Raw genomic sequence first — 13,319 nt, forward strand, 5'->3', positions numbered from 1 at the left:
GCTACTACTGGAATTTAATTTAATTCTCATTGATAATGCTGATTGTTGATTTTTGCCCCCACAATTCACCATCACGGAAAGAAAAAAGGTTTGCTTGAAGATGCACACCAAGTGCTTGAGAAAATGACCAGGAGATATTCAATAGTGGTAGACCAGAGGACACATGAACTGATGAACTTTTGCTGACATATAAATTACATTTGAGCTATGGTTCTTGAATTAGGCCCTTCGGTGTTTTGTCGGAATTTGTTGAGGTATTCTAAACATCAAGAGCAAACTCACTCATTGAGTGTTATCCATGTCTTTCTCTTTTTGTTATTAGAACAAGCTTTCTTCTCTTTTTTTCGTTATTACATGTCTTACTCTTCTTATTATTTCTGTAGAATGGAAACTTATTTGCAGTTTATATGATTGGATTTTACGTCCTAGCTCTCATATGGTTTATTTGAGATCTGTCCTTATATTCTTATTTTGTTATTTTACTTTATGGATTAAGTTACATGTTCTATGGCAAGACAATTTCTGCCGTATTTGAAGACCTTTGCAACTGAGCACCAATTCTATCCAAAACGAGGTATACTTTAGTTTTCAGTTGGTCATCTTGACTAACAATTAGGATATCATGATATTTTAACATAATCACTAACATGGTATGCTTTAGTATTCAATTGATCATCTTGATTGCTAATCATTTCATTCTCAAGATATATAGCAGATAATGCAATAGTATTAATAGATATCATATTACTTGCTGTCAAAATAGTGGGATTAAAACACATTACTCTTAGTCTGCACTCTGAGTTACTGCTTCTGAATTTAAAAAGTATAGAGATATCTTATTTTCATGCTTACAACATTAACCAAGTCTTAAATTAAGCATATACGTTATCTGCTATTGTGCATCTAAGTCTAACTGTCAAGGATACCATTTGAAAGGATACTGACAGAAGTTAACCATCTTGTGTTCTGTAAAGTTGCTTATTAGTATTTTAAATTGCAGTAAAAGGTGCAAAAAGAAGCTTGGAGGGTTAGACAAAGTTAAGGTAATTTACTCTATTTTTATGGTAAATCTATTGGGTTTCTTATTTATCTAACATGTTATCCTGTTATTGTCCAGATCTTTATTTTATGAACTTACAAAGTAAGATGGTTGGCAGAAGTTTCTTGAAAGGGGGTCAACTTTGGGAATACAAAAGTTCTGATATTTTCAAGGGCAGAAAATCAATAGACTTATCTTGCAGGATTTGCTTAGCTCTGAAAATCTTGTGATGTGTTGCAGGTTTGGACAAGTTGTGAATCATCGTAAGGATTTGATACATATTAACACTTTTGTTCTTCCTTTTATTGAGTTATTTTAGTTAGTAAAAATGATTTGATACTGTTTCGTGCAACTGTATAAAACAGGGCCATATGGCAAAGGCGTTATATTTTCATTTATTTTATTTTATCTTTTTTTTTTGCTATCCATTTATTTTATTTTATCTGCTATTGTTGTCCAGGAAAAATGTGATTTTCCACCATTGACTTGGATTGGTATTATAATAAATGCAAAATATTGAACCTTAATGATTGAAAAATTATAGGCATTAACTTGAGCAATGTAAAACCTTGTGAAGATGAAGAATGCAGAGGTGATATTGCTCAGTATTTCACAATAGCTTGAATTTTTTTTTTTTAATGACAAAACGGTTATAAGGGATGTTGTGTCAAAAATATGATAAACGAATATTGTAGTTTGATTAGTCTTGTAGTTCATCTGTTAATATAGTTACTCACTTGCATTGCGGCTTGAGCCCAGTGCATTTTAGAATTTCTTTCTTTATGTCATGGGCCTATAACGTAACTCATTGATTATTATGGATAAAATAATCTCACATTGAATTATTTTATAAAAACAATTTAAGATATTTTTACATGTTTTTTTCAACTGATTTTTATATTTTTAAGCATTTTTTTGACTTTTTAACCTAATATATAATTATCAACGTTGTTTATAGGGAATTGTTTTAGAATGTTAGGACTTCGTATTAGGCTGCATTTTATATTTGTTTCATGTAATAAAGGCTTGTCATTTTTTTGTTTGATGCTGTTTGTTTTGCAAGGCAAGGGATTTTGTTTTGTGCACGTTGTTTCGATTCACTAATTTATTTTTGAAATGATTTGACACATGATGAATATATTGTAGTGAATGCTTCCCGTGCATGCACAAGGAATAAATCCTATTTAAAACTCAATAGCTAAATCTTGATTCACTGCAAGTCAATCACTATAGTTTTTAGCCATTTGAAATTTTAGTCTATTTAGTTTCCTTAAATGTAGTTGAGTGAGAATCCAGAATCAGATTAGCCGGATAATAATATTAAAAATATACTTATATATATAGTTGAATGAAAATTATAAGGGCAAAAAGATTGATTTTTCCTTTTTCTTAAGTTAACTTAATAGTAATTGTTTGAAATTCAATAATTAAAAAAGCAATCTTTTTCTTCCATTGGTAGACAGCTAGAAAACTGTCTCTATTTTAAGTTTTGTTCCAACATTAGTGAGAAATATGCACTTGTTTGTATCAAAATTTATTTGGCAGAGCACGCACCTCTGCTTGAGTCAGACAATGATATAAAGGATCAATGGATTAATAAGGGCTAAAAACTTGATGTTCCCAAGATGTCAGCCTTAACTATGTCGCAAGTTAAAGTATAAGGTGTGGTTATCCTTTATAAATAGTATTACCTAACAAAATGTATAAATAGATATGGACATCCTATGTCACTATGTATCATAAGGACCAAAGAATTTGTCATGGATTTAATCTTTTTTTTATTGCTTGTCTCCCATTTTCATGTTATTTACTCCCTCCGTTCCTTATTATAAGAGACAAATAACCGAAGCACGTTGATCAAAAAAATAGTTAAAATTAGTTCAGAATAATTAATGTGTAAAAAAGTATAATTTTTTTTCCAAAAATGCCCTCATTAATAAGGAGAGAGAGCATAAGAGAGAGCAATTAAATTATTAAAAGAAAAAGAAGTGGGAGGGAGGGAGAGTGTGAGTTGGAGACAATAAATATGGCTAAAATAGGAAATCAACACAAAAAAAGTAGAGACAACTTTAAGTGTCTCTTATATACAGGAAATGCCATAAGCATCAAATGTCTCTTATAATAAGGAACGGAGGGAGTATCATTTATGATGGACTGTTCTTGTTCAACTCCAAACCCTTTCAACCCCAGCATCCATTGGGTAGGTAGGCCACACCCTTTCATACATTACATTGCGGATTTTGTATCATATCATATTATCAATGACTTATCAACAATATATCTTGCTACAAATTCGGTTTTAAATGACAATGCTGCCCCATTCAAATTTTACAACACTCATGTTGATTGATTAAACAAAATTATAACATACCATTTCATTCTATCGTCAGTGCTTATTCCTATTAAGCTTGCTGCAAAATTTTGCTTGCAAACAAAATTTTCAATAAATCAACACTTATGCCATCTCCAATCTCCACACAAATTTGCTATAGATTAAATTTCATCAAAGCAGGAAAAAAAGGGTGAAAAATACAAAAATTTAAATAAAAATACCAACAAAAAAAACTTTGCTTGCATAAGGTGGAAGATAGGAGGAGACACGCTGGAGAAGTACTTGAGAATGAGAGAGATGATTTCAAGAAAAGATGTAATAAGAAGGAAAAGAGTTGTGGATCAGAATTTGAGTAGCGAGGGCGACTCTCAGAAGGGCCATTCTTGAACAAACATGTACATGTAATAGATGTGCGATAAAAGCTGCTTCAACAAGAGATACATATCAAGTGGCTTGATATTAATGCATCTATCTACTTCATCACCTAATAACATCAAAGGCTTTCCATAATTTTCTAGGTTCTCAAATTAATCATGTACTCTTCTAGTCATATTTATAAGCACTCATAACATGTTTCTCCAAAATCAATAAAATCTTGAACCTTATTAATTTTGTTTTAAAATTTAATAATTTTTCAACTTCACCTGACTTATATACACTCTATCTGAAAATATAAAGAATTTAATGATGTAACTTATAAATAAATAGAATCAAAATAGATTTTCTTTTTTCGCCTTACAAATAAAATTAGAGTTAAGAGTATCTGGTGCATAAGGCATGTATGTACAATGTGATGCTTCATGAGTAGCTATTGCCTCTTTGATTATGGTTCTATGTCTTCTGGTTTCAGTGTTTCATTACACAGGCAGATAATAGCCTTTGGCATATTTGCCGGGTTCATACTTTTTATAAATTAAAGTACATATGTACATTATAATTGTTTTCTTAAATAAGACATTAACAACCTGAAACACACACACCTACACGAGTGAAGAGATTTTGGATTCTGATGATGAGATGTTTAGTAGGTAAAAAAAAATATATTAATTAAAACTGATGCTAAATAGAGAAATTTATGTTTGTTATATGAAGAACAAAATAGATGTATGTGAATTAACGAGGGAGGGATACATTCACACACACTCATAAATTTTAAAGGCTTCCTTGTGCAATTCTCCCACCAGAAAATGGGGTGATCCAATGTTTCTGTCTCTCTCTAGTTAAGCCCAAACGCCTTAATTGTTTTCGTGCTATCTTAAGTATCATATTTATTTCTTGTCTCTGGTTCAACATCTGATGGGGTGTTTGATCCAAGATTTTGCATTGTTACTCATGATCTCTTGTTAGTGTTAAAAAACCATCGTTGACAAAGTAAGAGATCATTTGATTATTAATGATGCCTAAGAGTTTGTTGAACTTAGCTAATTAGTAACAGCTCATAGTCATTTGATCTCCAAGACTCCCTCCTTCACAATATTTATGATCAACGAGTGAGGGGGATTCACATATGATCAACCACAATAAGGTTTAGGGTCTCATCCCCATGAAATATCCCAAAATCAATACCATCCATCTTGTATTACTCTCAATACAATACAAAACACATTCATATTTATGAATCACAGCACTGGCAAATTCCCCACTTTTGCCATATACGCTTTATTAAAGGCCTCAATACTTTTGATTTTCAAATCACAAGGTCTTACCGTCCAAGCACAACTCTCTAACTAGTTAAGAACATGCATCTGCATACGCATAATATAATGCTTTCCGCTGCTAGCTTCCATCTGCTATTTTCCTTTATTGCTCTCCGTCACATGACTCATCTGTATCTGAACACAAGTTCATACCTCAACTTACATGTTTTCCCATCCAAAGCTTTAAGCATATTTAGCGTAACAAATAATGCATATCAGCACAATTACGTCAGGAATTTAGATTACAGCCAGCATACTCAGAACCTTTCTAAATTTAGAATTCCAAGCGACATCTAAAGTATGCATAATTTTGACGGGGTAACATAGTACACAACATCAAAACCAAAAGAAGAATGGTTTTGAGCGAATAACATTGTTCACTTTTAAATAAAAAAAAACCTCTGTTTTATTTTTAAAAAAATGGTTAATCAATGGGGTAAATTTTGTAATATTTGACCATTGGTATATATTTTTAATGTACTATTATGTGTAAACAAGGAAATTGTGGGAGCAAGATAAATAGCGAAATACCTGTGCTTTGGGTGGTAGCGGCTTGCTGGGAGGAGAAGTCCAATTTTGGACATTCATTTATTTGGACTTGTTTGAGTTGTGGAGCATTTAGCTTGAGTCCTTTGCAGAAGTGAGTGAGGCTAGGCAATCTTGAAAGTCTCAATATTTCTAGATTTGGAAGCACAAGTTCTTGCGTACTGGCACTGGCTTCATCACTGCTATGTGAAAAGAGCTCCTCCGTTCGTGCAGCCTCTGATACCTCAATGAGTTGTAGTTGTGGAAGCATTCCAACTACAACGTTCTTTAGAAGGCATTTCAACTTGTCGCAGCGTTTCACTGTTATGCGCCTCAATTCTGGAAAAGGCAACTGCATGTTTTCCATCGCAGAAAAAGAGCGAGAAGGACGAATGAAAGAAGAGAAGAAGCAAAAGCTTGGTCGGTTGTGCGAAAGTAGGTTTGTTTTGATTTGGGGGTCCCCAATAAATAATTGAGATCACTGTTGGGCTGTGATTGGTACTAATAACACTGTTCCATATGAAATGTAATTATTGAATCATTGATGGTTGGGGGGACCTTCATCTCTGCCATTCAAGCTTTGATTTGTCGGTCGCTGTCAGAAGATAAGATAAGATAAGCCATGCATGTTTATATTGGGATTGGGAGGTACTACTGTAAAATAATTCATTATTAGCAGAAAAAAGTATAACAAATTTGTTTAATCAAGAATCAAAATAAATATAAAATAAATGTTAGCGTTTAACATTGTCAATTACTTTATATTTAAAAATTATACTTTTAGTATACATAAATTTTTATTTGCCCCCATATAAATATTCCATTCCTGTGTAAGATGTGAATTCATTCACGCGCACTGCTAATTGAAGAAAACAAATAAGGGGTATGCACTGCAAAGTATTTTCTCAAACATATTTAGTATCCTAAAATATTTTATAATACATTTAGTATCTGAAATATTTTTAAGGGGGGTCCTAATAAAGTATTTTTTGGTGCATGTGACACTTTAAAATATTTTTTTTATGTACGTCTAAGACTCTAAAATATTTTGTGATACATCTAGCACCCTGAAAATATTTTTCAGATATTTCCAACACTCTAAAATATTTGTTTGTCTTGGTAGTGAATGCACCAAAAAATGTTTTAAGTCATTAAATGTATTTGAAAAAAATATTTTGGGATGCTGGTCCACCTTAACATAAACAAATATTGGTGCTAATAAGTACTTGTTGGTTTAATTAGCACATTTGATCCATCCTTCTTGGAAGCAGCAGCGATGGAAAGAGAATTTTCGCCTGTAGCTATTTTACGATCATGAAGACTCAATAATATGTCACAAAGCCTTCATGGCATTCCAAAGACATTTTTTTTAACTTATACTTTTTTTTTTTTGCCATCTTTTAAATTTTTTAAATTCTAAAATATTTAATTTTCCTACTTAAAATTATGTATAAAATATGTTATTATCAATTTTCTCTTATAAACTTTTGTCTGGAAAAAATGGTCCAAAAATTATCAATTATCAATTCAAAATTATGGTTATACTAAACACAATTATTATATGCCAATAAGTCTTTGCAATTCTAATTTATCTAAATGACAGCAAATTGGATCACAATAATAAAAGTATTTCATGTTTCAAACTCACGGAAGATGTTACTCTTCCAATTAAGCTAATTCAAACAAAAAAATTAACAATAAATAACAAGTTGAACTGAATATAACATGAATTAATATATGTTTTGGCCATATATGTATATAGAGAGCAAGGTAGAGGAGTGTTGGATACATGTTAGCCCTCTTTTCTTTGTTTTTTGTTCGTATTTTTTCGCCACACCCACGAGTCTATGTCTTTGACGCTCTTCTTACAATCCATTCTTTCTCGTTGAGAGATTCTGATTCCACATTTAGAAACCGTTTTGGCCTCCAGGGAGCGAGCTCTCTTTTAATCTTTTAATCTTATTTCTGGGTCTTTTTTTTTCCCCCAACCTAGTTTTGTCAATTTTCTTTTTACATTTCGCCGTTTTCTATATTTGTATATTGGAAAAAAACCCGCTTTTTCCGTTCATATTTGTTAGCGAGTCTTGAATAATCAACGAGCTCACTCGTGGAAGTTTCGAGCTCTTACTCTAATGGCGCAAAATGGTCTTTCATGGCTTCACAAAAAGTAAGATTTTCATTTTAATTGCCTGCACATTCTGAATCGCGCTATGTTCGGGGGGGGGAATTTTTCAGCTTCTTCGCACCCAATTTTCAGTCCTTCGGGTTCGAAATTTGACCGTTTACTGGTTTTAGAATGTGTTGATTTCCTCTTTCTCTGACCAGTTCTCTTCCAATTCAAAGGTCAACTCTGTTTCTTTTCCGCTGATTATTTCTTGATCTGTCGATATATCCCCAAGGGAAAAAGAAAATGTATGGAACTCAAAGCAAAATAGACCTTGCCGTTGAATACCAAATCCCAAATACCGATTTTGAGGCCCAGCGTCTATTCCAGAGAGCGAATCTCACTGTAAAATTCCAAGACTATATGATTTCACGGTAGAAGTGGAGTGTAGATGATGTCATGTGTGGTTGAATGAGGTACGAGAAAGAGTGTGAGGCAACAGGGAAGGGTATGGTGGGATTGGAAGCCAACAAAGGTGCAAATTGGTATTTGAAATACTACCATAGGCGAAGGTAGTGCCCTTAAGAGTTCCTTGAAATTCTCTACACTTGTTAAATGCCATCACTTGAAGAAGTTGATTAGGAAAGGGATTCCCCCAAGTCTACGGCCTAAGGTGTGGTTTTCCTGTCGGGGGCTGCCAAGAAAAAAGTCCACCGTGCCTGAGAGTTATTACGATGATTTGACGACCAAAGCAGTGGAGGGGAAGGTCACCGCCGCCACCAGACAGATCGATCTATGTGAGTGGCCCTGCCATGCCTGTAATAGCGGATTCTTATTTGTGAGATCTATTATGATGATGTATCAAGCGTTGATACTTTAAAAATATGAGATGGTTTTGCAAAATGGATTACCATCATAGTTATCAAATGTAACTGCATACATCTTTATAGGTTATTGATATGATTATTTGAGAACGGTATGCACCAGTATCCATATGAATGTGATTAGTAAATTTCTTTGCTTCTTAGAATCATTCTTCATGCCTACTAACAGGGACCTGCCACGAACCTTCCCTGGTCACCCGTGGTTGGACACTACAGAAGGACATGCTGCTCTTAGGCGTGTTCTTGTTGGCTATTCCTTTCGTGATTCTGATGTTGGATATTGTCAGGTTAGTTAGTTTGATACTTTGCTTCACTGCCCTTTGTTCTTTAACTATATCTGGCTTTCTTGAAGTCTTAATCATGAAACGAAATATATGCTTTGATAGTTAGTCTGATTTTGTACTGCTAATAAAGATGGAGCATGTCAAAGTTCTTTTGTTTAAATTAACTATTTGGCTTTTAGATATGAATAATGCATGTTTTTCTCTGATCACAGATGTTGCATAGATGCCTGAAAACATTGGTTCGTAGTTATTGACTCATGTAATATTCTTCCAGGGGGTTAAATTACGTTGCAGCATTATTGTTGCTTGTCATGAAGACAGAAGAGGATGCATTTTGGATGCTGGCAGTCCTATTGGAAAATGTCTTAGTTAATGACTGCTACACAAACAACTTATCAGGATGCCATGTTGAACAAAGAGTGTTTAAAGATTTACTTGCTAAAAAGTGCCCAAGGTATTTTCATTTGATGACTTAACACTGCCATTGTTTGCTTCTTCGGCATCTTCTGAAAAATGGAGAAAGTAAAATGCAGGAGAAACGGCTCATTTGGAAGCTTTGGAGTTTGATGTCTCCCTAGTTGCCACTGAGTGGTTCCTTTGCCTCTTTCTCGAAGAGTTTACCTTCAGAGGTTAGACTGATGTTGCAAATTAATTATCAGGAAAAACCTTGTCTTGGTCATTGATAAATTAGTGGACTTTCATTTTGTTCCTCCATAAATAATTTCTTTCAATTTAGTCCCTCAATCATTGAATTGTTTGCAATGCCATCCTTTCATCCCATCTCCATCCAAAATGAAACATCAAACCTCATGGTTGGCTAACTTCAATGTAATGACCTCTAGGGTAGACTATTAATTTTTGGATGGAGACTGAATCAAAAAAGGCAATATTGCAACCATTTAACTGTGGAAGGATTTACATTGAAAGATATGATCAACCTATTTTTGAGACCAAAATAGGATTTCTTCCCCTTTTCCCTCCCACCTTTTCAATATTTCCCCCTTATTAATATTTCTTCCGTGGGATATCAGACAACTTTGCGAGTGTGGGATGTCATGTTCTACGAGGGGGCAAAGATTATGTTTAACGTGGCTTTGGCAATCTTTAAGGTATCAACACTATCTCGCCTCTATGTTCTTTGCATTGTGTTTTAGGTCTATCTCCTCTCCCTCTCTATCTCTCCGTGGCACAGAAACATATGGCCAAATATGCTGTGAAAGAAGAGGGGTGTTGAGATCTGACATTTGAAACCTCCAATTGTAGATGAAGGAAGATGAGTTGCTTCTTACGCATCACGTTGGTGAGGAGGTAATTGATATTCTGCAGAGGACAACCCATCATCTATTTGATCCAGATGATTTACTGACAGTAAGAATTCCTTTTTCTCAATTTCTCTCTACGTCTCTAGTTTATTCCCAAAAATGACACAATAATAAGCCTTTAAGTGGAGTTGATTATATGAATTGTACGATGTTATTATGTTCCGGTAACAATCAAATTCCTGGATATGACTTAATAAAATAATGATGATTAAATTTGATTATGATGGTGCGTAACTTATTACTGCTAACTTCAAAAATTGAATTAAAGTAGCATAATAGTAAGACCTAAATTGTTCTAGTCAAACATGACTAATCACAGAGATATTACGAAGATTCACATTCATCTTGAAAGCAAGTCCTAGCTCTTAAGTGTATGAAAAAATATTTGGTATGGATCGTAGTTCTGTCATTTCTGTAGAGATGGTTTCTGTGCTGCTGCAAAAGAGCAGACCAATGTCCTAACGATTCAGACGTAGACTGATTGCGTGTATCTTTAATAAAGGAATATATTTATTATTTTAAATGAAGCAATATACAGAAGGAAAACATGATGGTGAAAATAAAAGAAGTTATATGAAATTTAGACCGTTTATATTTGATTTCAACAGATTGGAAAAGATCTATTGCAAAACGAGTGTGCCAAGCAGAGTATCTCAACTTTACTTCTGTTTGGGAAAATTGTATCCCAACTTGTGATTAAGAAAAAAAAAAAAAATTGAAAAATAGTTGCAAACTTACCATCATAATGTATGAGTTCCACCAAGGCATTTGCTTTGCTCTGTTCTAATGCTCAATTGCAGAACTCATCTGCTTCTCCTGCATTAAGCTGAAGCGTTTTGAAGCGTTTTCTTATTTATCCTGTACTTGCAGGTAGCATTTGATAAGATAGGCTCCATGACAACGAACACCATATCAAAGGAAAGGAAGAAACAAGAACCTGAAGTGATGAAGGAACTTGATGAGAGGTTGAGACGGTTAAATTCAGTTCAAGTTGAAGAAAAATAGCAATTTCCTAGGTCTAAGTTGATCTGAAATAGGAAACTGTCCTAGTGCTACACTGTCTCTGTCTCAGGGAGGTGGATGTTGAGTTCACGCCCTTCTATGAATTCGTCTGAATGAAAGTTCCTATCCAAGTGCATGAGACCTGCTGTTTCAGGGTATACTTGTAGGTGAGAATGTAAATGAGAATGGATACATCATAATCTGTTAATCTACGGCGCAGATTTGATCAAGGAATCGTGGGATTTCGTTGATCTTCTAGTTCTGCAATTTTAAGCATGAGCTTTGCCATGAATATATATAATAAAAGTTTCCTTGTGTCAATGACTTTCTCTCGAGGCATTTGTGCCTATGAACTTGAAACCTGAGAATATATACGTGAAATATGTAAACTAATGAAGTACGGAGACATTAAACATGATTATTTCCTTGTTCGTTTCAGCCATATTTGTTTATCTCCTCTATCACCATTGTAGTAGTGAAATAAGGAACAGAATAGCTTTGAAGAAGCGGGATTATAATGCATGAGTTTCATCCCTTAAATCTATTTGCTATGGCATAAAGAAAAGAAAAGGATTTACGAAGGCATTGTCAAAGCTTAATACAATGTAAATAAGTTGAAATGAGTTACCACGAAAATGCAGTTAACTATCAATTGGAACCTATTTCCGAGTGATTGGAGAGGGTATGATTAAGGTTTTTTTTAAGCATTTACCATCATAACCCTTTTTCTTTTTACCAAATTATAAAATTGCTGTGTAGAAATTAAATTTTTCTAACAGTCATGTTGAAAAAATCTCGGCGGCGAAACTCCTCAGAATCTCACCAATCATACTACTAGAAACGATTTGTTTTTTCTCTCTATTTTTTCTTTTTATCTTTTTGAATAAATCTCTGCTTTTACTTTGCTTGAGCACTTACAAATCTAAAGTAGTAAAATGAAATCGAAGAAAAACTTTTTCTCCATGGCATGATACGTGCGAGGAATCAATCGTGTAATCTCAGATTTATGAAGTGTTTAGATAAAAATCGAACATTGTTTTAAAAGTAATTTCACAATATACGAAGTAAATATTATTTTCTGTTTTTAATATAAGAATTAGTTGAGTAATTAGAGTAGATTAAAGAAATTAATTAAGTAGTTATTGTAATAAATATATATTGTCTTATTTAAAATATCCTTGCTAATAAATTTCATTTGATTAAATATTTAATGTGTGCAATTACTATAAGGATTACCTTAAAAAACATAAATAAATATGAGAAATAAAATAAATTACAGTCTTATATATTTAGAACAAAATTAAAAGTCAAATTAGCTCTTATATTAAAATCTGAAAATAATGTGTGAAAAGAGTTTTATCTTTAAATTAAAAGTGTTTTTTTAATTCCAAGCACCACCTTAAACAGAATCTACAAAAGCGAAAAGTGTCGGTCACTTGAGTGAAAAAACTCAACAAATCGAAAAAAACGTCCAAAATTCAAATTCTTCTAATCTATAACTTTTTTTTAAAAAAAAAAAAAGCTTTTTTTTTTTTCATATTTTGTCTTAATGATTTAAAAGTTTCAATCACTCTAATGCTTTTTTTTAATTTTACCCTCTTTTAATTATTATTAAAAAAAAGAGATGTTATCAATATGGAAGTCATTTACATACAACAAAAGATACGTTGCACTCACAGATCATACTTGCACGTACTCAAATTCAGATCCTTTTAGCTAATTAAATTTTCAAACAGGGTTTTTACCAATTTTTTCATGATTTATTGACAAAAAGATAGAAGAATAATTTGTAAATAAAAAGAGAAAAAATTTTAATAAAAAAACAATTAAAAAATTTTATCAGTATTTATTTACCATAAAAAAACGTGCTACAAATCACTTAGATATATTACCTATATATTATTATAAGAATTTTTTTAATTTTTATTTTGATTCTAAAATAAAATCTCAATCTACTTTATTTATCACATTTATTTATTTTAATACTGTTCTTATAAAATCTCAATCTACGAATCAAGTTATGGGTGGTATTTCAGTTTGGCCAACAAGGATGGCGAACAAATAATTGGAGTGCCATTCTCCTGAACTCATTTTTTCGGCAGATTCTTGAAACCCCGTGTGTGTTGCGTC

General features: G+C 32.8%; 1 protein-coding gene, 1 long non-coding RNA gene and 1 pseudogene across 2 annotated transcripts; 2 read left to right on the top strand and 1 right to left on the bottom strand.

Moving 5' to 3' along the window:
* The first annotated feature begins 916 nt into the window (after positions 1-916).
* On the top strand, positions 917-1,391 carry LOC114717095 (uncharacterized). The gene is made up of 2 exons (XR_003737679.1): positions 917-1,043; positions 1,118-1,391. It is a non-coding gene; the product is annotated as an uncharacterized LOC114717095 (long non-coding RNA).
* Positions 1,392-4,862: 3,471 nt separating this feature from the next.
* Positions 4,863-5,960, bottom strand: LOC114717090 (uncharacterized). The gene is made up of 2 exons (XM_028902171.1): positions 5,600-5,960; positions 4,863-5,203 (listed from the first exon to the last, which is right to left on the bottom strand). Exons 1-2 carry the CDS (start codon positions 5,958-5,960, stop codon positions 5,172-5,174), a joined length of 393 nt encoding a protein of 130 aa, XP_028758004.1. The 3' UTR covers positions 4,863-5,171.
* A 2,043-nt stretch (positions 5,961-8,003) lies between these two features.
* On the top strand, positions 8,004-11,236 carry LOC114717094 (TBC1 domain family member 2B-like; annotated as a pseudogene).
* The last annotated feature ends 2,083 nt before the right edge of the window (positions 11,237-13,319 follow it).

Source organism: Neltuma alba, unplaced genomic scaffold (genome assembly GCF_004799145.2).
Source record: "Neltuma alba isolate B1F8T4 unplaced genomic scaffold, ASM479914v2 tig00011707_pilon, whole genome shotgun sequence".
NCBI classification, from domain to species: Eukaryota; Viridiplantae; Streptophyta; class Magnoliopsida; order Fabales; family Fabaceae; genus Neltuma; species Neltuma alba.

Bases quoted from the DNA above. Each gene is read 5' to 3' on its own strand.
- LOC114717090 (XM_028902171.1), bottom strand. From the start codon at position 5,960: ATGGAAAACATGCAGTTGCCTTTTCCAGAATTGAGGCGCATAACAGTG. The intron at 5,204-5,599 runs GTATTTCGCTAT...ACTTGTGTTCAG, and splicing joins CGCTACCACCCAAAGCACAG to ATACAGATGAGTCATGTGAC.